At 30.9% G+C, this 27185-nt stretch overlaps 4 protein-coding genes across 5 annotated transcripts in view; 3 read left to right on the forward strand and 1 right to left on the reverse strand.

Moving 5' to 3' along the window:
* LOC125840365 (high mobility group B protein 1-like) overlaps window positions 1-27185 on the forward strand; it is a 285818-nt gene that overhangs the window by 90784 nt on the left and 167849 nt on the right. The window lies entirely within an intron of this gene.
* On the forward strand, window positions 672-2418 carry LOC125840349 (uncharacterized acetyltransferase At3g50280). Its single transcript, XM_049519311.1, has one exon. It carries the CDS (start codon window positions 717-719, stop codon window positions 2097-2099), a length of 1383 nt encoding a protein of 460 aa, XP_049375268.1. The 5' UTR covers window positions 672-716; the 3' UTR covers window positions 2100-2418.
* Window positions 4407-10721, reverse strand: LOC125840345 (sulfoquinovosyl transferase SQD2). The gene is made up of 11 exons (XM_049519306.1): window positions 10358-10721; window positions 8754-8820; window positions 8148-8218; window positions 7846-7963; window positions 7446-7519; window positions 7149-7204; window positions 6975-7058; window positions 6709-6796; window positions 6532-6609; window positions 6217-6273; window positions 4407-5176 (listed from the first exon to the last, which is right to left on the reverse strand). Exons 1-11 carry the CDS (start codon window positions 10681-10683, stop codon window positions 4681-4683), a joined length of 1515 nt encoding a protein of 504 aa, XP_049375263.1. The 5' UTR covers window positions 10684-10721; the 3' UTR covers window positions 4407-4680.
* Window positions 17007-19331, forward strand: LOC125840357 (desiccation-related protein PCC13-62-like). The gene is made up of 3 exons (XM_049519322.1): window positions 17007-17338; window positions 18266-18491; window positions 18894-19331. Exons 1-3 carry the CDS (start codon window positions 17010-17012, stop codon window positions 19269-19271), a joined length of 933 nt encoding a protein of 310 aa, XP_049375279.1. The 5' UTR covers window positions 17007-17009; the 3' UTR covers window positions 19272-19331.

Below are 27185 nucleotides of genomic sequence, written 5' to 3' on the forward strand. Positions count from 1 at the left end.
ACATTTTAGTACATTTGACATAACTTTAATTTAGGTACACAAGATTAAAAAAACTTTTTTATTTATCTTAAATTCCGTGTCAAATCAAACTATGAACTTCATTGCTTGTAACTAAAAGAACTTTATGATAATTCATTGTTAGTTAGGTAGGATTAGTGATGAATTCTGTTATTTAGCTATAGAATTTGTCCCTTGCTAATTCCTGTATTTTATATATATATATGGACAAAAACTACTTAATTCGTATGAAGTCATAAACTTAATCAGAAGATTTTGGATTTGAACTTCAAAAAATGAAGAAACTTCTATAGAAAACACTTCTTCCTTTATAGAGAACTCTATTTGTTGGAATTCACATTGATCATCGTAACATGTGTTGTCTGATTCTACTGGTATCTCTTGCACTTAATTAAGTGGATAGGTAATCAGAAGATAACTTTAATTCGCCCTACTAATAATAACTCATATATGACAATATTACATAACAAATTACTGATTTCAACTTAAAAAGAGGAAATGGATAAAAATAAAAATAAAAGTCCAAAGGAGTCAAATTACAAAGTCACTAACAACCAAAGTGCATGAACCCAAAAATCCCAAACTTGACTCCTAAAATACTCTATATATACCTTCCAACTGTCTTACTTCTTTCCCCATCTCCATCCCCGTTTCTTCCATTCATCTAAATCACCATAACTCCATCTCACCCTGCAACTATGCCTACTTCTTCACTTTTTGTAGTTTCAAAATGCATAATTTACCCAGATCATCATCAATCTCTTAATAATACCTTAAAACTCTCTGTTTCTGATCTTCCTATGCTTTCTTGTCAATACATTCAAAAGGGTGTTTTGTTAACTCAATCTCCTTTTGAATCTTCAAATTCCCTTATTTCACATCTCAAAATTGCACTTTCTAAGACCCTTTCCCATTTCCCTCCACTCGCCGGCAGATTAATTACTGATTCCGATGGGTATGTTTACATCATCTGTAACGACGCTGGAGTTGATTTTGTACATACGAAAGCACCCCATCTCATGATTTCAACTCTTGTTCCACAAAATCAATCTGATATTCCCATTTATTTCAGAAAATTCTTCCAATTTGATAAAACCCTTAGTTATGCTGGCCATGATAAACCTTTAATGGCGATTCAGGTTACCGAACTAAACGACGGCGTCTTCATCGGGTGTACCATGAATCACGCCGTCGTTGATGGAACTTCGTTTTGGAATTTCTTCAATACTTTTGCCGAATTTTCAAAAGGGGAGAAGAAGATTACTAGGCAGCCATGTTTTAGTCGTAAAACGGTGTTTGATTCACCGGCGGTGCTTAAGTTCCCGGAAGGTGGACCGTCGGCGACTTTCTCCGGCGACGAGCCGTTGCGTGAGAAGATCTTCCATTTTAGCCGAGAAGCTATTTTGAAGCTCAAGCTCAGAGCTAACAAAACAGGAGTTAACGGTAAAACTAACGGAAAGATAACGCCAGTTAATGATGAGCTGGGTTTGAAAAACGGCGCGGCTGTGAAGAATTCGGCTTTGGAGATTTCGTCTTTCCAGTCGCTGAGTGCTCAGCTGTGGAAATCCGTGACGCGGGCTAGGAAATTGGAAGGGAACAAAACGACGACGTTTAGGATGGCGGTCAATTGCCGACATCGGTTGGAGCAACGGATGGATCCGCTCTATTTTGGGAACGGGATCCAAAGCATCCCAACCATTGCTTCAGTTAAGGAGTTGTTATCTAACGACTTGTATTGGAGTGCGAATCAACTACATCAAAACGTAGTGGCGCACGGTGATATCACCGTTCGCCAAGGTGTAAAGGATTGGGAAAGTAACCCTAGGTTATTTCCTTTAGGAAATTTTGATGGGGCAATGATTACTATGGGAAGTTCACCTAGGTTTCCAATGTACGATAATGATTTTGGGTGGGGCCGACCGGTCGCGGTCCGAAGTGGTATGGCTAATAAATTTGACGGTAAGATCTCCGCCTTCCCCGGACGAGAAGGAAATGGAACCGTTGATCTTGAAGTGGTTTTGGCACCCGAGACAATGGCGGGACTCGAAGAGGACATGGAATTTATGCAATATGTTTCTTAATGGTGCTTATTAATGTGCAAAAAAAAATCGAGTTAAGGTGTTTAAAAGAAAAACTTGTTAAGTTTATATATGGTGCAAGTTTAAATGGTCATTTCGCAATTATGTTTTATGTAACAAAATGTGTGAAGGTTTAAATTGAACAACTCTTTTTCTAAGTAATGAAAAAGAGAATTGAAATGTGCCACCGAAATGAACCTTGAAATCATGAAGGGCAAAAAGGTTTTTTTTAAAAATGTCCCCCCTTCTATTTTTAGTGGATTTATTCATGTGGTAATTGACCTATTTAAAGATAATGAATCATTAAGGTGAATTTCTTTAATCTTTTGAGGGTTCCTTGTGTTTGTTTTTCATTTTCATGAATAAAGCTACAAAGGAAAAAATATTGAAGGGTCCAAAATAGAATATTGGGGCCCTTTACTGGTTAGGATAAAATGTGGGGTTAGGCTAGAATTAATGGTGCTTAGATGCCTCAAACCTCGTTTGATAGCCGGTAAGAGCTATACAAGTTACAACTATTAGTAATATATATTGTTAGGATCAAACGCTTACTATCATGTCAAAAGTTATACTTGATAGCAAAGATGTAATTTTATTTTTTAAGTAAGTCCATCAAATAAACGTTATATTGATTATGACTCTAACTCGGGCTACCCAGCCTCTCATGGGCCTTGCCATAGGCAGAATATTGACATTATTACAACATATAATAGTAATAAAGAAATCTCTACATTATTTTATAGAGAAATTTTCAGAAACAACTAACATTTGACTGTTATTAAGCCACCTTAACTACCGGTTCTATATTTACAATATGTCGTTATAATTTGAGTATACTATGTAGTGTATTAATTATATTCTTTGATGAATATAACTAACAATTATAAATACAAAATAAATAATTTGAGCAAATTGTACAGCAGGATCTTTTCAAATATGATAATTGAGTTTAAATCACTCCTTAAAGTATCCAAATCTTCTCAGGATCTTTTCAATTATGATAAATGAACTAAAATACAAATATGATACTAATTGATAATTGATCTTTTCAAAATATGATAATTGGTATCTTTTCAAATATGATAATTGATCTTTCTCAAATATGATGATTGATATAGGATAAATACAAATGCAAAACTTAAATGGTTACAATGATCACTTCTTTTTAAATATAATTGATAACATTTTAAAGATACAAATATAAATGGTAACTTTTATGATACATATTTTTGTCAATGATATAAATATAAACATTATCTTTCAATATACAAATATAATTATACAGAATATAAGGTTGAAGGTAGTGATGTATCTTCGAAAATACATATTGAAATAGGTGTCAAGACACTCTCGACATGCATATAAATACATATCATATACGTTTTTTTTTATATATATATATATATATATATATATATATATATATATATATATATATATATATATATATATATAAATACAAATCATTGTTAATGATACAAATACAAATGTACCTTTCAAAAATTCAAATACTATCACACTTAAAAAAGAAAAATACAAACACACATAAATTCAATATATTTGTATAAATTCAAAATGAAGGCTAAAATACAAAAAATGAATAATAGAGAGAGAAAGAGAAATATCAAATAAGAGCGTGAGAATAGAAAGTGACGTGATATATGTCATATATTTCGAATTAAACATATTAATGGTAAATTTGCTATATAATTAAAAGATTAACTGTGAATCGTATCGTAATATTTTTAAATTATAGTTGCATATCATATATATTTAGCACATGTTTTGCTATGTTGCGTAGTTTTCTCATAGGAATTAGTTATATATGGTTTAGTTTCAAATATTGCTTATTTCACCTTCTATTCCGCATACAAATAATATATAAATTTCCTCAAAATTGATACATGCATTAATTATGCAGATTTTTAAATTATAAATTAAATATTATATTAATTTTAAATTATTTATTTTCTAAACCAATTATCAAATATAATATTATTTATATTTAATACCTTATAGCTCGTCTTTAAATCAACTACCAAAAATCCCATATAGATTATTTAGATTTTCAACTCTTTTTTTTTTTTACTTTAAAAGTAGCAAAACGCAAAAATGGTGCCACACAGTAATGTATTTCTAGACTCTATTTTTTGTTGTCCAATTTTATTAAAATATTTTAACTTCAATTACGAATAAAATTAAACCAACAAATTGACAAATATCACTTTGTTCTGAACAATGAATCAAACTCGAAAAGAACACAACTTATTAACATGATCACAAATTAAAAATATAATACTATATTAAATAAATCAGTACATGATTTGATTCATTTTGAGAGTAGAATATGCAGCTCACTAAATTCAAATAAATACTTACATGTACATGAGTTCAATTTAAATACATAACAGCACAACAAACTAAGTTTTGAAGTCTACATTGTACAATCAAATTGACAACAAAATATCATAATACATTTTCAGGTCAATATTCTACAAACACATCTTGATGCAAATCTATGAAGGATACACCTTACAAAAAGCATAAAAAACAAGCTCTCTATGCTTTCAGAGGAAAGGATCTATTACCTATACTCGACTTCTGGAGCTGCGAATATACACTGAAACAACCATTGAAATGGTCTCAGGAATTGTGCTTTTTGCTTCCTCCAGAACCAAATGGCTGCACTGTACTGTTCGTTACGAATTGTTCTTGTTGCAGCCTTCCAGTCATATTTCTCCATTTCTACGCGTGCAGCTTTTCCCATGGTTTCTCTCAATTCAGTATCGTGCAAAAGAGGCACTAGTTTGCTCATGCAGTCGTCTAGGTCCCCAGGAGTAAACAGGTATCCAATCTTGCCCTGCTGATCATCAGGGATGATGTCTGGAACTCCCCCGGCACGGGCAGCCACTACAGGAAGTCCTGACGACATGGCCTCCAAAACGACGAGCCCCAATGTCTCTGACTCTGAAGGCATAAGAAAAACATCTCCACTGGCATATGCTTGGGAAAGCTCCTCCCCTAGTAATGTACCTGTGAACACGGCAGGCATGCCCTGAAACATTTTCTCCAACTCCTCCCTACAAGCATGAACAGAACGATAATTTTACAGCTATTCTATGTAACGAGCTTTGATGAACAAAAGAAGAATTGGTAGAAATTCTCATTGGTGAGGCAAATCAAACCTATTGCGCCTCATTATAATGTTGAGAAACCATGAAGCATTTTTCTCTAGGACACTTTTTAAAAACATTGAGGAAATTCATATCATAAACAGCAACATCTTCAAGGTATACACATTCTTGGTTACCCCCCCCCCCCCCCCTTTCTACACTTAATTCAAACTTGCGGCATGCACCTACCACAAGTTCAGAGTTGTGCTACCTTTACCGTCAAACCAGAGCCCGGGGGGACATTTGACAATAGATTCTTGCAAGCAAACAGCCAAGTCTTATCAGAAAAAGCTGCTGGCGTCGCATTGTAAGAGTCTCAGCAATATTTAATTACTATTCCTGCCAAGAAGGTAGATTATTCACTTTTGACAAGGAAAATACCAGAAAATGAAATTTCACCTATATAATGATCGCACATCAAGTATCTACAGAGGACCAGTCAAAGTGACTGAATAATGTGCTGAAGTCTACTTCTTACTCGTGTTATCTATCGCATCCAATTAATTAACACATGTAATCCTTAACAAACTGAGAAATCCCAACCAATTAACCCAAAAGTGACATATACTAGTTGCTGTACCATTATAAATTGAGGAATCCCCTATACGTTAAAAACTTAAAATATTACTATCAGATTTTTGACACAGGAAGTTTCAGGTACGATTTTTACGGTAAGCATGCCATTTCTAAAAATTGGAAGTCTCCTTTGAATTTTTTACCGCACAACCTAAGTAACCATTCTGGCGATACTATTAAGAACAGGTAAATAACCCCTGAAGGGTCCAACACGTCTTGGCATGCTCTAAAACTGTCATCCACACAAATTCGTAGACTGAACATTGATTATGGTACAAGAAACAAGATTTGGTGACTTTCTTTGCAAAGAACACAAAACATTCCGGCTTATGTTCCAGAAATAAAGAAGCCAAACAATCATCGTAACTCACCTGTATGGCCCATCTCCAATAAAAGCTATCCGAGCACCTGGAAGTCTATCCATGACCCTGTTTCAAAACCATTCGCAAATGTCATGTGCAAGTTATCGACATATTAACTTGACAAGCACATAATTTGCTTGATACAATATATTGCCCAAAAATTGCAAGTACATTTCCCCCATATTGATGAAGGACGATTATTTTGTAATGATGCCCTGAGATGAATTTAAATGGTGAACATGAACAGTGAGGAATCATATAGACAATTGTTTGAGACTGAGGTGTAATAATCGTTGTTGTATACTATTGAAGGAAGAGTTGTACCTTTTGAGGAAATCCAAACTCTTCTCAACCCCAATTCGTCCAACATGGACTATCAATGGTTTATCAGGTTCTCCATCACTTATTGTGAATAACAGCAGGAGAAAAGAAGAAAGAATAATCAGGCACATACTAATGATTGCTTCATACTGGATCAAATTTTCAGATAAAAGATCCTACCTTAGTCTCACTCGCATTTCATGAGACCGATATTGGGGGTGGAAGCTCACTGAATCAACACCCTTGTTCCACACACGTATTTTGTTTGCTGACAATGAAAGAAAAAGAGTGACCAACTTGTATGCTTTAATAGGTAAAGCATCTGAATCCAGCAAAACAATAGCTTTGACAGAACAGAGAAGATGGATATTTTCTTTTTCTTTATCCGATCATTAACAAAATCATTATTGGAGAGCCATTGACTAGTTCAAGTTTCTTCCTATTACCTGATGTTACCTTATAAGCTTCCAGATCCTTTGCAATAGCAGCAGATGGCACCAGTGTAAGATCAGCCGCTCTATGTAGAAACTCTGGTGAGAAGTAAATGTATCTTAATTAGTATCAAGAAGAGGAGAAGTAAGAGAACAGCTAATTGATAAGATATTTCTCAACTGACATACTTATAACCATCCACATTGGTTGAACCAGCCAACTAAAGGTGTATCTCGGTATGTACCTAAAGAATAAGAATGAGGATCAGAGTACTTATCCAAAGAGAAGAAATGTGAATAGGATCAAAGTAAAGCCCTCCAATGACATAGTGTAAATTGTTCTTGAAGAAGCTTCAGAGACTTATTGCTTAGTATTCTCCATCAGGGAGATTAATGACAGATAGAACTTATGTTTCATGGTATTTAAGATATCAAATTTTCCTACGTGGATTTGAGCTAAGAACCTGAAGGAAGGAGCGAACTTACACTGGCACATGTGTGTGGTAAGACATTACAATCGGCACAGATAGAAGTTTTGCAATGATAAGAGCACCAAATACCTAAAACAAGGAAAAATAAAGTTATCCAAGACAGGAAGGAAGCTACAAACAACAACAACATAGTGTAATACCAAAAAGTGGGGTCTGGGGACGGTAGAGTGTACACAGACCTTACCCCAACCTCAGAGGTAGAGAGGTTGTTTCCAATAGATCACCGACTCAAGGAAAAAGAAGTAACGGAAGTACAAGAAACAACAAATAATAACAAAAATACCAGATAGCAACATACGATAATTGAGGTACAAGAAACAACATATAGTTGCAGAAATTGAAGGAAAACAACAAGAATATAACTGAAATAAGGAAAAGAGCAGCTGAAAACTTACCATTATACCAGGAGATGATGCATGTATGATATCAGGCTTGAACTGTGCTACCTCTGAGATAATTCTAGGGCTGAGAGCAAGTGAGAGAGGTACTTTCGCGTAGCAGGGGCAGGGAAAACTGCAAAGAAAGGAAAAACATCAAGAAGAAGCTTTCTTAGGGGATAAGAAAAGCTCCATATATTGACAATCTTTTCATAATCAGGGAGTCCTCAACCTCAACTGTTCGATGGTAACAGAGGAAAATGAATGAGTTAATTATTTAAACAAGGAAAGGGAAAACTAGTAAAGATAACAGTTGCAACCTCCGTGATCCTATCAACTTTGCCCCATAAAATTCTTCGGGTACTCCTTCATGTGTTGTCACAACCATAACCTGCATCACAAATACACAAAGATCTGTTCAGCAGTTGATCATCAGGAGTGAATCACCTTTGCTTATGCCATAAATACTGCTCCACTTAATAGACTACATGAACTATGCCTAGGGGTATATTTATGACAATGGATACCTCTAAGCTATATTACTATTAAAATAAACATTTGCTTCAATATGTATAGAAACAGCATATCAAAATTGCTTGACATTACTAGGAATCTACCTGCCAAGGTAGGGGTAAGGTTTGTGTACACTCTACTCTCCCCACCCCAGACCACACTTGTGGGACTATACTGGGTATGTTGTTGTAAAATTGCTTGACATTGGTTTGGGTGAAAGAAAATAGAAACAGTCTACGAATATTAAATTCTTTATTGATATAACATCATAAAATATTCATTGGATTTAATAATATCAACATGGCAATTACACAAGTAGATCATTACGCTTTTATCATGTCATTCAGGCCCTACCAAAAGAACACAAGCAGACATCATAAACTAACAACATCATTGTCAGACATAGAAAATACCTCATCCCCCATTTCTCGGAGGTACTTTATAAAATTTTGGAACCTGTTCTTATATCCAGAAACATACCTGTATCACACAAAAGGAAAACGAAGGTTATCAGCAATAATAAGAAAATTCAAGAACAAACATAATCATGCATAAATCTTGATCATAGAATTAGAAAAATTCAGTAATAGAGTTAATTTTCTGAAACTCTTTCTTGTCTTAAAGCATATTTGCATATGCAGATGTCAATGTAAAGGTAAAATTCTACTACTAGAGAGGACAGTGGAAACTGTGGGAGAAGGATCCCTCCCCAACCCCAACCCCGCCTAAATGAAAAAAAACAAACTAAAGGGTGAAAGAAGTGTCACTTATAAGGACTATGAACTAGAAGGTGGAATTCACTTAAGTCTATCCAAGGTTGAATGTTATCTATTTTGAACAAAAAATCATTCCAGAGTATGACTATAGATATTTTGCAAATCTCATGAGGATCCCTCTAAGTTGAGTAAGCTTAAGGAACCATGCAGGGACAGTGAAGAGCTAAAATGTGGCGAAAAGCAATTAGCTTCAAGTAGTGAAGCAGTAATGAGCACTAGAAAAGTGAATTGCACCTAAGAAGTATTTGTTCACAGGAAGAAATGAGAAAGAAAATACTGCATTATGATCCATCAACACCACATTGCATAGTAAAATTGATACTTGACAACACGTATGGCAATCAACTTAGTTAAAATAACACAGGAATGCCAATACGATATGATACACAATATCACAAAGTAAGAAGAGTTGAATGCAAAATGCAAAGCAGAGTAGTGGTGTTTCCCTAAAATGCAACTCACATAAGATAACTAACAAAGCTACTCATCATAGGAGGAACAGATGGTTAGTAATCAACTCCTAAGCTGCAATATCTGGTAGCACACATGAATACACACCTATGTAATTACAAACAAATAAAAAAAAGGATATTCCTTGTAATTAATGCTTACATTGAGGAAACATATGGTCAGCAGGTATGAATACACTTCCACATAAAAACAGAGAAATGAAATAATAATAAGGCATCATACATAAACATACACTCACAACATGACCTCAGTTGACAAGTAAAAACTCCAACTTTTAGTTTGCACATCTAGACACCTCAACTCATCTCAACTTCATTAGTTGAACACTCCAACTTACAAAATCATCACCTAAGATATCTCAAAAATTTATGTGTCACGTCAACATCAGGTGTCCACGAGACACAATGGGACGAGTTGGAGTACTTAGTTGTCAGTTGAGACTGAATTGAGGTGTCTGACCAAATTTGAGTGTCCGTTTATGTATTATGCCTAGTAATAATATAAGCATAACACCCCACATCCAAAAGTTTCCCTAATTCATAGTCATAGAGCTCATAAACATTTCAAAAGAAAGGGATCTAGTGGATCACATATAACTAAAGTCAAACATATCAAACATAAAGAATCAAGAAACCAAAGTTTACTAGCAAATGCATCTAAAGCCAACAACTTTCCTATTTGAGTAGTAATTAAAACTTATACTAGTGAATCTTACACACACAAAAACATAATCAAGAATTGGGATATAACTAATTTAAGTATTTACTCACGAAAAAGGAGAAGGCTCAACAAAGAGAGCAATACGCCTAGGCTCTTTCATCTCAGATTCAAGTAAAAGAGGAGGATACTCTTCTTCATCTCTGTACTCAGTAATTGTCATCTTACTACTAATTAAAGCTCTTTTCTTGAAGGGTTTTCTTCTAAAACTCTTTTCACACTGTAAAAAAGTGATCTTTTTGGAAATTAATCTGATGGGGTTTGTTCTTGAAGTAGAAAAGCAAGAAACTTTATCAAAACTAGAGGTGAAAAAGGAACAAGAGAAAAATGGTTGTAATGAATCAGAGGGTATAAAGAGAGAAGAAGTAAAGCTGGACATGCTAAGAGTTGTCTAAATGATGTTCTATAATATACTTGAGGTGGGAGAGATTTTTTTTATTTTATTTCTGGGGGTGTTGTGGGATGGGGTATTGTTTTTCACGTGATGTCCGGTATTCACATTATAGTCTAATTAAATTAGAATCTGCACCAAAAAGTAGCATAATAAAGGGGTAAAACGCTTCATGACAAGGACGATTCTGTGGAAAAGGTCGAATTCACACCGTAAAGTATCACATTAAGAGATAAAACGTTCTCTAATAACGATAATTTTATATAAATATTTGAATTAAAGTGTATACTCCAACTAAATTCGAATTTGCGACTATAAAATTGAGGAGGGATATTTTTTTTAGAGTGGAAATGTGGAATAATTGGAAACTGTGAATAGCATATGCTTATTTAGAACCACAAATATGGGCCCTTCATTCATTAGATGTTATTTTCTATGTGGGGTATGATTTCATTTCTTATATTATAATGTTGAAGCATGTGAAATTGAATATCTGGCATTTAATGGAAAAATTGTATTTTTGTGTGACGGGGAGATTTAATTCCGTAATGCTTTATAAATTTGATTTTAATTTTATGTTTTTTATATAAGAAGGTTTTTTTTCTTACATAAGAAAAATCTTTATTTCTCTAAATAGGAAATTTACAACTTCCATTTCTTTATTTCAATTTAAATTGTTAATCATAATAGATCATTTCCTATGTATGGTTGTGTGCTTTTGAGTTTCAATATTGAAGATATTGAAAGCATATGCTATATGCTATATAAGATTCTATCGATAAAAAATTATGTATAAAATTTATTTTAAAAGTATATAATTAAAAATAAATTTATAAAGGGTACAAAATCAATTGATTTCTACCTCAGAGTCTCTTTTCTCACGTTATTAGTATTATTATTTATATATAATAGAAGAAAGGGAAATTGAAATCTTCTAATGTCTTTTTGTGTATATTATTTAGTTTTTGTGTTGATATTTCTTTCTCCAAAAGATACTATATGTGTAGAGACACACACATAAAGAGTATCTAATTAAGGCTATAGTCGAAATTTTCACTACTCTAAGGGTACTTTTAATATGAAGGAACACGTTTTTTATGTTTGATTGATCAAAAGTTTTAATTATTTTTTTGAATAAAATGATTTTTTTTAAATTTTAAAAATTATTTCGTGATATAAATAAATTTCAAATACATTTTCACTCTGTTACGCTTGTTTTTATTAAGATATTTGCAACTTAATTCTCTCTATATATATTATATATATGTTTGAGACTTGGGAAGCCTAGTATCCTAAGTTGATGATTCTTAAAGGAGATGGCTTGTATTTTATGTTTGTTTTTTCTTGTCAACGTTTTAGGTCATATTATTGTTAAAGAGCGCACATTCATGACTCTTTTTTTTCCTCATAAATTGCAATTAATATGTTTTTAATTTTATTTTCAATTAATAAAACTAAGATAGTTTAGGGACTCTTGTATTTTATGTATTTTATGTTTGTTTTTTCTTGTCAACGTTTTAGGTCATATTATTGTTAAAGAGCGCACATTCATGACTCTTTTTTTCCCTCATAAATTGCAATTAATATGTTTTTAATTTTATTTTCAATTAATAAAACTAAGATAGTTTAGGGACTCTTGTTTTGTTTTGTTTTTATTTTTCACTCGATGTTTATATCTAGTTTGGATCCCAACTTTCCAAATTTGTTGTGTAGGGCTCCCTTCGGGAGGAAACACTTCCACCAAGGATTTTTTCATATCTAGGGCTCGAACTCAAGGGACTCTTGTATTCAGCCCCTAGTGCATTTACCTCATCTCTTCAATTGAGATAGATTGCTATCTTACTTATGGACTAGGGATCGTAAAGTAACTTTTCGTAAGTTTCCTCATATCAAAATGTATTGAACTAGAATGAATAAAATGTCAATTTCTATTAAAAAAAAAAAAGAAGAAGAAGAAGAAAATATCTATACAAATCAATTAAGTGTTTAAATCTTAATAAAAACAAATGTATTAATCAAATTCAAACATCCATTAAATGAAAATAAATGAGACTTAAGTTTCCTAACGAAAACAAATTGTATGGACACCTATAATTGTATGTACATCTACTTTAATTATTGACTTCTAGTCTCGTTATGGTCTATACAGAAACAAGCCGGATCCACTAAAAAAACATCTTCCTTCTAAAATAATGGTCCTCCCCCTCTTCCCCCTCCGCTTGAAGAAGATATCTCATATTAGACGTGAATTTAAAATTTAAAAGCATAATTTTAAGTTGCAAAATTTTAATACTGTATTTACTATACTCTTAAAATTATGAATCTAATGCTTAATATACATTGAGTGTATAATTTTTACACATCTATCTCTAAATTAATATAAATCGTATCGAAATCACTTAAAAATGTTATACAAGTCCATTATTGTTTACCTCTAATAAATGAATGTATCATATATCTATATTTTCTATATACATTTTGGATTGACAATTAACCATAGTTAAGTAATATGTATTCACATTTATATTTATCATTAGTCGAAACAAATTTGTGTGATTTTATCTTTGCATAAATAGGAGGTAAGTAACTGATTATAATCTTGTTCAATATGTGATAACGATTGAATTTTGAGAGTCAAACAATTATAATATACGTAAAATAATTTATAAAAAATAAATTAAAATATTCGATGTCATAATTTTGAAATTGTGAATAAAACACTTATAGTTGAGAAATAATTCAAGATGATATAAAAAAAATTAAATCAATAAAATAATCAATGATGTGGATCAAGACTTGAACGGAAGACCTCCCACCCAATAATAAAAGACTCAACCACCAAAACAAGTTACTCTATACATAAGAAGATAAAATTAAGACCATGAAAGATATAGGTGAAGCAGCTAAACTGTTGTTTCTTATATAAGAAAATATATAAGAATCATGATAATACAATATGATTTTTTTTTTATTATAAGTCGCGATGAGATACAATTTCAGAATTTATGTTTGCTTTGGTATTATATTGAAGTGTTCGACCATTTCATTTAAAAATTTAAGTTAATAAAAAAATGAATACTAATATTTACTTAGTTATATTTTCAACACTGACATTCTTCTAGATTATTTTTTTCTACTTAAGTTAACTTCTTTTTAGGATAAACCATATGCGTTCATTGTTCACTTATTACCCATTACTAAACTTAATTGATTTAATAAAGGAAGGTTAAAGTGCTTATTTTCAACTTGCTTCTTGATTAAAACATTGACTTCGAAAATTATTCTCTTATATCTAAAAGACACTTTCCTTAAGAAAGAAATTGTGTGACGATGAAGCTTTAGAATAATCATGACTTGGCTTATGTAATGTTCCATCCGATTCATTTTATTTATCACATTTTTATTTTATACGTTCCTTAAGAAATTAAACATTTCAATTAATCATTATATCTTTATTTATATTAATTATTAGAATGTTAATCTTTTTTCAAATAAATATTCTCTTTATTTATGTGTACTTCACTTAGGTTTTCTGTGTATTAATCAAAATTTATTACTTTCAAGAATAATTATAAATCAAGGGCAAAATGAGAAAAATATATTTAACTATATCATAATTTTCTAAAATGACAATTAATTTAAACCATCTATTTTTAATAAAAAAGAACACGTGAAATGAACCAAAGGGAATAATACTAAATAACTTTAAAATACAATAATCTAACTTTAGCATGAGTAAAAATATTCCATAGTATATCCTTTAGATATTTAATTAGTTTGGAACATGTCATTCTCATAAGCAATTTATAAGACGGAAATTAGTCTGACATCATTACTAATTATATTTAACTATTCATAATCAGTTTGTGTAGTTAAGGATTTAAAAAGATTTTGTTTATCATTTACCAGGTGATAAATGTAGTTTAGTTTTAAAATAATTATTGGTCTTATAAACCCAAACCCTCTCATGTGTTGTTTGCCTTCTTTTTGGAATATATGTTCTGTATTTCTTTGAATAAAAGGGACAACCAACTTTACTGTCAATCCGGAAAAGGTATAGTTGAATTTATACGTGAAATTAAAATATATTGATTGAAGTAAAGAATAATAAATAAATATAGTATGTATTGGCCTAATTCCGATGATATCCTGTACATATGCCCGATATGCTCTATTTCGATTTGAATGATTACAATGTGATGGTGTAGCTTTTTTTTCCTTTTTTCGAGACGAAAGAGATCGATTTTCAAGACTTTATCCTTAGTCTCATTTAGAGCACGTTGTTATAGCCTTAATTTTGAAAGGAAAAGAATTAATTATCTTTTCAAAACTAATTTCTTATAAATTGACCTTTGAAAAAGTCGCCACTCAATTTTTTTTGAAAAGGAAATAATTAAGAGAATTTTTTTTTAATCTAAAAGACCTAGCAAACAACATAATAATGATAATAACAAAAGCAAATAAATCAACTTGAGTTTAAGCCTTGACCGAATTCTTCTTCTACTACTCCTGTGGATTTTTTTGGGCTTTTAGTCTATTTTAGCTTCTGTTTGGACTTTTGGCCCATAATATTAGCTTTCATTGACGATTGAGGTTTTTTCTCTATGATATATGAAATTTATATCTCAAACAACGGTGTCATCAATAAATAACATGCTCCAAAGCATCTCTCTTTAAATATATCGCGTCAATACATCCATCGTCAAAGCAAATAAAAAGGGGTTAAAAAGCCTATCTCTAATACAAGCCCATCACAAATGAAAAGTGACCTGACTCTCTCACCAGGTCTTAACTCCACCATACATGTCTTTAATTGTCTTAATGGCATCTCTAGTCTCCAAACATGCCTCTAGAACCTCTTTCGAAACTTTGTCGGTAACTTTTTTTTTAAGTTAATGAACATCACATGCATATCCCTCTTCCTTTCCGTATACTGCTTGACTAATCTCCTCATAAGAATGACTTTCATAGTTAACCATCCAGACATGAAACCAAACTGATTCTCAAAAATAGACATTCTCATCTCCACCAACCTCTCCCAAACTTTCATAGTACGACTCATTAACTTAAAATGAAAGTATTTTCTATAGTTAAACTCAAGGGATTTGGTGGGTTAGTTGAACTTCCAACCATAGCCTTATTTTTGCAAACATTTCCTCCTTCTACTAATGGCCATGGGACAAATGCATCATCTTAATGGAAAAAAAAGGGTGTCTTTATTCATCTTCAAGATGAAATTAGGTGTTAAATCTATTTCTTTAACCATTTATGAATTTATCATTTTAAATATTTTATAATGTGATTCAGAACACACATATTGCAAAAAGAGAGGGAAAAAAAACTCCTCCAAAAAGGAGTAATTGCTTCGAATTGGTCTAAAGACATGACACATGTTAGTACACTACAAAATATTAGTGAGGAGTCAGGTAGGGCCGAGCGGAATCTTTTGAGTCTCTTTAAAAAAAAAAATTACATTATATATATATATGATTAAAATTATTTTTTTATGCATATATAAAATATTTCTTCATATTTTGTAACTCGTTAATAAAAATTCTGACTTCCCTGTGAACCCCCTTCCCCCCCTCATTTTTTTCCTAGATAGTAATAAATAATTTAAACTGCTTGTTTTGAACAAGGGATATCATACTATACGGAGTAGAAGAAAAGGAGCAAGTGGCCTTCTAATAAAAGTTGTGATTACAGCTTTTTACCCAAACTTGAGCGTCAAAAACAATAGGACTGAATGAGAGTCTTTAACGTTTAAGTTTATGAGTTCTAAATTTGCTATTAAAATTAAACTCATCTTAATTAAATATTTAGACATATTTAATGAATTTTCTAATACATATATAAAATCAAAATAAAAGTTAATGGTTTGTAAATGAGTTTTCTACGCTTCTTTTCGTATTTGGATAATATTGGTCTTATTAATTTCCTTATGTACCCAAAAAAGGAAAGGAAAAATAATTTCCAACTTGTAATTTGAAAAGTGTACAAGAATGAGAGCACAAAATTAGTGAAATACAATCTTTTCAATTGAAATTAATGAATTCATTCAGAAACAGTTAATATTCTATATGGTTGTTACGTAACAAATTTGACCTGCAAAACTAATAAGCTTTGTAGTAGAATTTTTCCAATTAAGTTTTTTTTTTTTAAAATGTCCGGATCAGCTTTCGCACGCCTTGACTAATTTCTCGAAATACCTATCACCTTCCACAAGCAACATGTATCAAGTAACTCTGTCCATAGCAAAAAGGCATTTATAAATACTCTGTGTAATCAAAATTGGAGTATCAATACTAAAAGAAATGGCTTTTATTTCAACCTTTGTCATTTCCATGTTATTTAGTCAACTAGTTTTTGTGTGTCATTGCAATCCAACTTGTAAATTAGGATACCCAATAGATGAAATCCCAGTGTACAAAGAAGACAGATACTATGTGCATTTTGCACAAAACTTGGAGTTTTTGGAAGCAGAATATTTTCTATGGTCTTCCTATGGATATGGTCTTGATGTAACGGAACCATGTTTAACCAAGGGAGGACCCCCTCCGATTGGTGGCCAAAAGGCAAATCTTGATCCATTCACACTCAATATTATCAAGGAATTTGCCAATGAAGAAATTGGTCATCTAAGGTACTCCTTAATTCCATTTTAATTGATGTGTTTTTAGTTATTTTTCAAAAAGTATTTTATTTTCTACGGAAAAGGGGAATCTTGTGTTCCAATAGAACGAAAGTACTGATGTGGATTACTCAAGAATCGAAGTTGATTTGCTTTATAAAAAGGAGATATCAATGAACTTTTACAAAATGGTTTTACGGGATTCAGTCAATTGTTTTGATCGTGGAATATCATTGAGAAATAGGAATTCAGGTTATCAAAGGATTTACTGTGATTATTTCTAGAATGGAATGAGTCAATCATAGTAATTTATTTAGTTGGTAAACTGAATTTTCACCTTGTTGTTGAGGATTTAATTCCCTTCATTTTTCCTTCTTCTATCCCCCTTTTTTTTGTTTTTTTAGAAAAGGAGAATATTATCTTTTACTATGATTTTTTCAAGAGCAATGGATTAAAAAAAAAACTTAAACTATCATATTTTTGCGAGTTTCATAAATCAACTATCCATTGTTTCGTTTACCTATCTAAATTGTCACTTTCTTTGTATTAAAATATATCTCGATGTTGATTTGGCTTACACACGCTTGTTATAGATTGGGAACACATATTTGACCAACTCGACATCGTGAGATGTATTTTAATACAAAATGAGTGATAATTAAGGTAGGTTAAAAGGAAGTTTTGACTATTACCTCTTTTTAAAAATATTTTGAATAATTAACTATTCTGACTTATAGTAATTTTTACATAATTTCTACCAATATACAATAAATTTTATTTCACAAAAACTAAAGTTATTATGTTTGAACTCACGTCAAACATTAATTTGTTTGACTCCCGTGCTCCTAATCAAGCAATATATATTTTAATTTTAATTTTTTTTATAGTGTGGGTGTTATTAACATTTTTCTTATACTAATTTGTTTTGTTTGATTTTAGGGCAATTGACTCAATAATGGGCAGCATTACTAGACCTTTACTGAATCTTACCTCTGAAAATTTTGAAAAAATATTTGATGAAGCATTTGGATACAAATTGGAGCCCCCATTTGATCCTTATAGGGATAGCTTGCATTACATGCTATCTTGTTATATTATACCATATGTTGGAATGAATGGCTATGTTGGTATGAATCCCAACCTCAAAGGCTATGCCTCCAAACGTGTAAGTTCACAAGATTCAGAGACGAAATCAAGATTTTAAGTTTATGTGTATTGAATTTTCAAAAAGATAGTTCACCCTTTCTTGAACCTGAACTAGTCAAGAGAAATAAATTTGCACCAGTTTTTTTAAATTGAAACCCCCAACTATTTCAAAATTTAAATAACTCAATTGAGAGCTCTGTGACCGATTCAAGGAAAGGTTGATCATGTAATCTAAAATATTATTTCATCAATCTCAATTTATGTGTAATCTTTTATAAGTCGATCTAAATAACAATTTTTTTCTCTTACCTCCTTATCCAGTCAAAAGTTTCAACATTCACATAAATTGAGACGGACGAAGTACGCATATTTAGTCAATACATGTGGTGACTTTTTTTTCTTTGTCTTTTTTCAATCACAGCTTGTGGCAGGACTATTGGGAACGGAAGCTCAACAAGATGCAATTATTCGTATGTACCTTTATGAGAGAGCTAATGTAGTAGTATATCCTTATGGATATACTGTGGCTGATTTCACGGCTCGAATCTCAAATTTGAGAAACCAATTGGGAATGTGTGGAATCAAAGATGAAGGCATTATAGTTCCGTGTGAACTCGGAGCTGAAAATCGAACGGAAACTAACGTAATATCTGCTAATTATTATTCCCTCGCGTACTCTAGAACTCCACCTGAGATTCTAAGGATCGTGTACACAACCGGCGATGAACATATACCTGGTGGATTCTATCCAGATGGTGCTAATGGGAAAATTGCAAGAGAATTCCTCAAAGAGCCATGAAAAATATACTAATTTCTCGAATGTATATCGAGTCATATTGTATATGGTTTGTAAGATAATATCAATACTATTAAATCAAAAGCTTTGAGTAAAGAATTATATATTGAAGAATAAACAAATTTCTCTAATGTGCTCTATGTGGAATACCATATGTTGACTAATACTTTATATACATATCACTAAAGACTTTTACCGACTATGAATATAATAATATTAACTCAATTGCCGCTAAGTATTTTTACGTCAGCTCCACATATATTGGTGGTCTTTAGTGAAGTCATTTTGTGAATGGCTTTGTTGGTTGTTCAGTAGTTTTCACATGATGTGTCTGAATAATGCCTTGTTGTATCATTTTCCTTACAAAATGAGAAGTTAATATCCATATGCTTGTGTGTTCATGAAATAGTATTAGCAACTATGTGAATAGTTTCTTTGTTGTCACAATATATATATATATGACCACTTATTGACATACTCCCTTCGTCTCAATTTATGTAACACATTTCGAAATTTGAGATTCAAATAAGTCTATTTTGACAGTAAACTTTTCATATATCTTTTTAAATATTTGAATTATCAATTATTGTGACTTATAGTACTTTTTAAGTAGTTTATAAATTTCATTTTTTAAAAAAAATTAAAGATTGCATGAGTAAATTCTCAGTCAAACTTAAACTATTTGACTCTCGAAAAATGAAATGTGTCACATAAATTGAGACAGAGGGAGTATAAGATTTAGCAGTTATCAACAAGGGTTGCGGTGGAGTGATAACAAATAAAAAGTACTCTTTTATCCTTAATCAGAGGTCTCGAGTTCGAATTCCTCTAGGTATGAAATCATCTTTGCTGGGAAGCATTTTATTCCTCCATATGGGATTTTTCGATGCGAATCTAAATTTAATCGAGCTTCGATGCAGATACCAGTGACACTGGGTGAGGAAAAAAATCTCAATTCATTAAATATCCAGTCACAGACTATGAAAGAAGTTGGAATACAGATCTAAGCTAGCAGAAAATGGGCCAAAAAGCCCATAAGAATTCGGAGGTTCAGCAGAATTTGCTAAAGTATGACGGAGGGTATCTGCATACCATTAACAATAGTTCGAGTGTATATTTATCCTTTTTCCCGTGTATATATAATATATAGGATTCTCTTAATGGTGCAAAGCCTTTAATAACACATGTAAGAGTATCTTTGGAGCTATCTTATGATATCCCAACAGAAATTCCAGTATGTCATATTAAAGAACGTCACTATTTCCATGACTCAAACTCAACACCTCCGGTGAAAATTGAAAAGAAAAAGAGCCTACATATAAAGTGTATATAGGGAAAAAGGACAAATATATCCTTGAACTATCGTAAATGTTATGCAGATACCCTCCGTCATATTTTTGGGGCACATTGGTACTCCTGTCATCCAAAAACTAGAGCATATACCCTTTATACTAACGGACATACACGTGTCATAATCTAATCCACCGACCCGACACTTATTAAATATCATATCGACAGATGAGATTGCGCCACATGTCTCTATTTAGTCTTCCATTAGAATGAAGGGCATATATGTCGTAGTTTTTGGATGGCAGGGGAACCAATGTCCCAAAAGTATGACGGAGGGTATCTGCATACCATTATCGATAATTTGGGGATATATTTATCCTTTTTCCCGTGTATATATAATATATATGGTTCTCTTAATGGTGCAAAACCTTTAATAACACATATAAGAGTATCTTTGGAGCTATTTTATGATAGCCCAACAGAAATTTCAGTATGTCATATTAAAGAACGTCATTATTTTCATGACTCGAACTCAACACCTCCGGTGAAGTTTGACTTGTGCATAGTACTCCTATAAGAAGAGCAACTATCTCTTTTAATAATCGTTTGTTAGAATAAGGAAAATTCATTCAAATTTTCTCAATACACATTAAAAAAAAAGGTTCAAATGCCTAAGGAGGGTCAATTGAACTATTTGTTTGGCATCATTTTCCACAATACGAATGACAGCAAATGGACCTTTGTAACACTTCCAATGGCGGCATTAAATATTTGTTTGAAGTATCATTTTCTTCTCCTAAGCATAGCAGGTCAACCATATTGTCTAATTTAATTTGGACCATACAATAACTCTCTCCACATAATTCATTTGATGTGTTTGCATCGAACTAAGTAATTTAACTTTTATATTTAAAAATTAAAGTTAGAATACATATTACTTATTCATGACTTCCTGTGAATTCACAATAGTTTTTGTGTTTATGTTTTCATATTTTGATCTTTCCTTTATTGAAAATTATGATTCTAATATTGAGCATTAGTTTAGAGATCACTACCAAAAAAAATAAACTATATATTGCTGCAAAATTGATTGTAACTAAAAATGAAAATTTTCATGGATAAACACTTTAGCTATATAATATTTTTCTCCATAGCATTTATAACAAGATGTAGCATAACTAAAAGTTAACTACAAACTTTACATGGTATGTGGCTAAGAACTACTGTCTATAGCTTTATTCCTTTGCCACGATAAAGAGGATTTGTAGCTATCTTTATAGATTCAGCCATCAAAATATTATATTGTAGCAAAATATTTAATTTGTTTACCATGCAAACTTAAATTTCATAGCTTAGTCTTGTGGCAATAGTATTCATATTTAGTTTCAAATAATAAAATTTACGGTAATTAAGATGTACATAGTTTCATCCTATCTTTATAAAGCAGAGACGCTATATCAGTAACTCTGAAATCGATAACATAAGCAAACTTGCGACGACGAAGAAATTGGTAAAGTCAAATATTAAAATTTATATATGAGTTTCTTAAATGAAGGGAAAAAATCATAGTCTATTTGATATGATGAAGTTCCCCATTTTATCTTATCAACTTACCAAAAAAACTCTTTAATTGTTTGGTCCTTTTGTTGGACATAAAAGAAGAGATGACCAAAGTGTTGTTTAATGCAAGATATACAATTATTCTTTTTAGTCAAAGAAGGTAAGAAGAAAAGGTAAAGATATAGTAGGAGTGATTCCCAAATATCCACACCATGCCCCCACCACCACATTTCAAATTTGTCTCTCTCTATTTCACACATTCAATTCAAAGGGTAATCTACCTTATGTTTCAGCTTAGTAATCTTTTTTTTTTTTAATGAATGGTCACACCTAATATTCTTTTAGGTAACATAATAGCTTAAAAGTTCTTTTAATTTGTTTAAACTACTTTATTTTTCTCTTACAAACTCTACTTTATATTGAAATTATATATAAGTAAACGACAATAACATATTTAGTATTTCAGAAGTGTCGTTTAAAAAGGACAATGTATACGCAGTCTTATCTCTATCTTGTAGAGGTAGAGAGGTAGTTTTTAGTAGACCATTAGCTCAAGCTTCAAACCATATCAAAGTTAAGTACGCAAAAGAAAATATAATAGTGAATAGTCACGCTGAAAATAATAATGAAGAGAACAGTATCAACAACGTCAAATAATATGATAACTGAAGCAACGAAAACGACACGACACGACATAATGATAAAATCAATGAATAAAATAGTAGGTGAATAATAATAACAATAAGGCAAAGTAGACAATGCTCGATTACTAACAAATCTTCTATTCTAATCCTCGACCTTTATACCCTTCTATCTAAAATCTTGTTCTCGTTAAGCTATAAGTATGCATGTCTTGTCGTCTAATCACCTTTTCCAAATATTCCTTCGGGTTAGCTCTCTCTAGTTATGTTTTATGTGATGTAATAGTATTATTTTTTTTAAAATCAAAAAGGGAAATGAAGAATCAAAGTGGCAAACAAAAGAGAGAATGGAGTCATTGGGCAAGTCCAAGCATTGAATTGGGAACACCCTGTTAAAGTTAAAGTTGATGAGGGTATCCCCTTTACGTTTTTGGATAAAATTGATCTTATTAATTTCCTTAGATACCCAAAAAAAAAAGGAAAGGAAAACTATTATCCAACTTGTAATTTGAAAAGTGTACAAGTATAAGAGCATAAAATTAGTGAAATAATAAATCATTCAAAAACATTTAATATTCAATGTGTTGTTACATACAAATTTGACCTGTAAAAAATAAGCTTTGTGATATATTTTTTCAAATTACCTTCTTTTTGTAACATAATCCAATAACTACTTATCACAATGAGAAGGAAGAGAGAAACCATTTCAAGGTATGAGTAAGTTTGCATATACATCATTCTATTCATACCTCACTTATATTTAGGATTATTGTTGATCTTCTAATACATGAGGAGATGCTATCAAAAGTATTCTAACGTTAGAGTAATGAGAAGAAGCCTTGAATTGATATTTAAATGAGGATTTCATCATGTTCTTATATTTGGGTAAGTTACACAATTGGCTGGTCGAATCAAGTGGTAAAATCATCAGGGAAGTGGATCACTCATTCAGGATAGATGCACAAACGATAACTCCAAACATCACACATACGTGACATCATCGCGATAATAAAGCAATAACATTTACTAAATAAATATACAACAACAAAAAAATGTAACAAATTTATGTTGTAAATTTTGAAAATTGTAAAAGTTATAAATCCCATTTCATGTTTTCTCTTTTTTTTCCACCTATATAACCTCGTGTCCTCTTCTTCATCCCCAAATGTTACATTTATTTTACTTTATCCCATTCCTAGTAGGGGCCCATTATTCCCCACTACACTTTCTTCTCCTTTTTTGACCATATTTTATCTTTTCTCGATTCTCTAAAATCTCTAATATAATTTACGTTCATAAAGTTTTCCAAGTTTAGCTTATTAATTATTACTAATTCTCTAGAAACTAAGATTTCAGCAGCCAAATTCTAAAATCTAAAAAAAAAAATAGAGGTTCTTGATTGCAATATTCAAGATTAATGATGATTAATTATTTGAAAATGATATTTCTTCAACTTTTGTTAAAAGTTGTATTGATATATATATCCTATACTAACTCCATGATTGCCCTCCATGCACGTTTTATCAATCTTGAGTAAATCAAAGTCATCATATCCCCCATATATATATATATATATATATATATATATATATATATATATATTCTTGTACTGCATGTTTCCTTTTGCATCTTTTAGTTTAACTTGGCAAAGCTTCCTTTCTCAAATTTAAACTAAACTTATAAAAGGATAGAGATCTTGGTTTATTCGATATTAGACCTTGTATTATATTGTTCATGCTCTATATATTCAATTTTGTCACGCTAAGGGTGGGGTGTAATCTTATATTAGTGTGGAATAAGATTTTTCCTTTCTTATATGATATTGGATAATATTCCCCACGTCATGATGAGTTCTGAGATTGAGTTATATCGAGAGACGTTTATTTATTTAACATGATATGAGAGAAACCAAAAGATACATGACAAATTCATGACTTTTATTTGTCTATTATTTTAAAAATAAATCTTTACTTTTATTATTATTTTAACATATTAATAAAAGATAATTTTTCTTTTATTTTATCCTCAACATTAATTACTTATACCTCAAATTATTCTGCAAGACCTAAAACCATATATCAATTGTACCGATTAGATATTTTGATAAAATATTCATATTAATTATTATTTCTTAAGAAACGTAAGAAATTTAAAATGGACAAATAAAAATGTTCAAACGAAGTACTCCCTCCGACCATTTTATGTGAGGTACTTTGACTCAGCACGATGTTTAAGAAAGAAAGGAAGACTTTTAAAACTTGTGGTTTAAAATGAATGATAAAAATTTGTGTGACTGTAAATCATTTCACTAAGGGTAAAATTTATATTTTAAAATTAAATTATTACTTAATATAGAAATGTGTCATTCTTTTTTAAATTAATTAAAAAAGAAAGTAAGTAATATAAATCGGGATCATTTTACATAAATTAATTTATGCATGGAAGTAATTAATTTATGCATGAAACACTAGTTTGGTCAATAGTCAAAGAGTGATATGAATATGGGCCATGAAATTTTGCCAGAATATCAGTCAAAGTTTGTCTCTTCTCTGGTCTTAATACAATAATAATAAATTAAATAGGTCAAGTTATAGGTTTGAATCTTCTCCTTTACTTTATTACGTACTACAATTAAAACTGAAAAATGAATGGCCCATGGAGTGTTACTATTCCATATCAATTTATATGATATTTTTAGAATTTTTAAATTAATTTTTTATATTTTAAAAATATTTCAATTTTTCAAAAATTACCGTCAAAATTACTTCTCTAGTCCCATCTTATATAACACTATTTGACTTATACAATATTTTAAGAAAAAAGTGAAGATTTTTTTTAAACTTAAGTCCACAGCGGAAAAAAATTAGATTTTTCTTAGATTTTTGTGTGACTGTAAATCATTAGTAAGATGAAAATTTTTAAGATAAATTATTTTTATTTATAGTAAGATTACTCTTTTAGGGACTGACTAAAAAAATAAAAATACGTACATAAAATGAAAAATGTAATTCATAAAATTTAAAATGTGTCACGTAAATTGTACAGGAAGAGATAGAGTGAGTATCTTTCTCTCTCTCTTTTCAACTCTCAATAAATACCTCACTATCATTTTTCCCAACTGCCTCTCTTCTTCATATCACAACTCTCCCACTCTTCCACCAAAAGAAAACCAAAAAATGAGTAGAAGAGTAAATTTTAGCCCTGATAATTTCCATGACCAAAACAATCCTTCAAATTTTTACTTTAAAAAGAAGCCATCATGTTCATCTAATTGGAATTCTAGGGTTCAAAAGAGTTATTCTTCTTCATCATATGTGGCTAGTTTTGTAAAGAATATTGGAATAAAAGTGGCTAGTGCACTAAATTTCCTTTCAAATTCAAATAGAAAAAAAAGGTCATCACGTAAAGTATCATCATCATCAACAACAAGTTTAACAAGGTCAAGTTCTTATGCACAAACATTAATTTATGATTCACAAAGAGCTCAAGCTATTGAAGATTGTATTGAATTCTTAAATTCTTCTTCTTCTTCTTTACATAGATCTAGTTCTGTTTCTAGCACTACTTGCTATTAGTTTTTTTAATGTTCATGTAATTATTATGTAGATCAATTGAAGACGAAAAAGGAAATATTTAGATATTTTAGTTGTTTATTTATGTAAGGGCAGCTTGGTGCACAAAATATTCTGTGTGTTAGAGTCAAGAGGTATGATATAGACAGTCTACCTAATACAAACATCAGTGATTGATTCTACAATTCAAATTCATGACCAATATATCATACGGAGAACAAAATTTCTGATATTGTAACGCCTGGCTTTTAGTTTCAAGATTTTGGGTGCATTTACTTTTATTTATCCTTCCTTGTGTTTTTATTATATTAAAACTCCATCATCTCTGTATCATATAATTAGTTGTTATCTTCGTTTTTCGAGAATTGATTTAGTTAAGTTTTAGAATTAAATTAATTATATATTTTAAAACTGTATGAAATCATACTATATTATAATTCTTCTCATGATATCAATATAATAAAAAAATATATTTTAAAATATTAGTTAAAATTTATATAATTTAGCTCGTAAATGAAATATAACAAGTATTTTAAAACGTAGGGACTAATCACCAATTTTTTTCATTAGTTAGTGGCCGGCAGACAGGATTTATGAATTTTGATTTGTCTAATTAATACGTATCCCCCAAAAAAAAAAAAAAATCTTCTTCAAGGTTTTAGAGAGTAAAATGTTACTTTTCAGTCTCTGTCACGAGCATCTTTAAAATTTTAAATTGAGTTGTATATTGTATTTTATAAATAATTATATATTGGAAATAAAAGTTGAAAAGTAAATTTGATACAGAAGACTGAGTAAAATTAATTAAATGGATTATTGAAATATGTAGTAAGTTGTGGCTTTATGAATGTCAA

Source organism: Solanum verrucosum, unplaced genomic scaffold (assembly GCF_900185275.1).
Source record: "Solanum verrucosum unplaced genomic scaffold, falcon-dt-bn FXZP01000137.1, whole genome shotgun sequence".
NCBI classification, from domain to species: Eukaryota; Viridiplantae; Streptophyta; class Magnoliopsida; order Solanales; family Solanaceae; genus Solanum; species Solanum verrucosum.

Excerpts from the sequence above, each read along its gene's own strand:
- LOC125840349 (XM_049519311.1), top strand. The coding sequence starts at position 717 with ATGCCTACTTCTTCACTTTTTGTAGTTTCAAAATGCATAATTTACCCA.
- LOC125840345 (XM_049519306.1), bottom strand. The coding sequence starts at position 10,683 with ATGTCCAGCTTTACTTCTTCTCTCTTTATACCCTCTGATTCATTACAA. Across the intron at positions 8,219-8,753 it reads TCCGAGAAATGGGGGATGAG|GTTATGGTTGTGACAACACA; the intron begins GTATTTTCTATG and ends TTTGTGATGCAG. Across the intron at positions 7,059-7,148 it reads ACCAATGTGGATGGTTATAA|AGTTTCTACATAGAGCGGCT; the intron begins GTATGTCAGTTG and ends ACTTCTCACCAG.
- LOC125840357 (XM_049519322.1), top strand. The coding sequence starts at position 17,010 with ATGGCTTTTATTTCAACCTTTGTCATTTCCATGTTATTTAGTCAACTA. Across the intron at positions 17,339-18,265 it reads GAAGAAATTGGTCATCTAAG|GGCAATTGACTCAATAATGG; the intron begins GTACTCCTTAAT and ends GTTTGATTTTAG. Across the intron at positions 18,492-18,893 it reads AAGGCTATGCCTCCAAACGT|CTTGTGGCAGGACTATTGGG; the intron begins GTAAGTTCACAA and ends TTTCAATCACAG.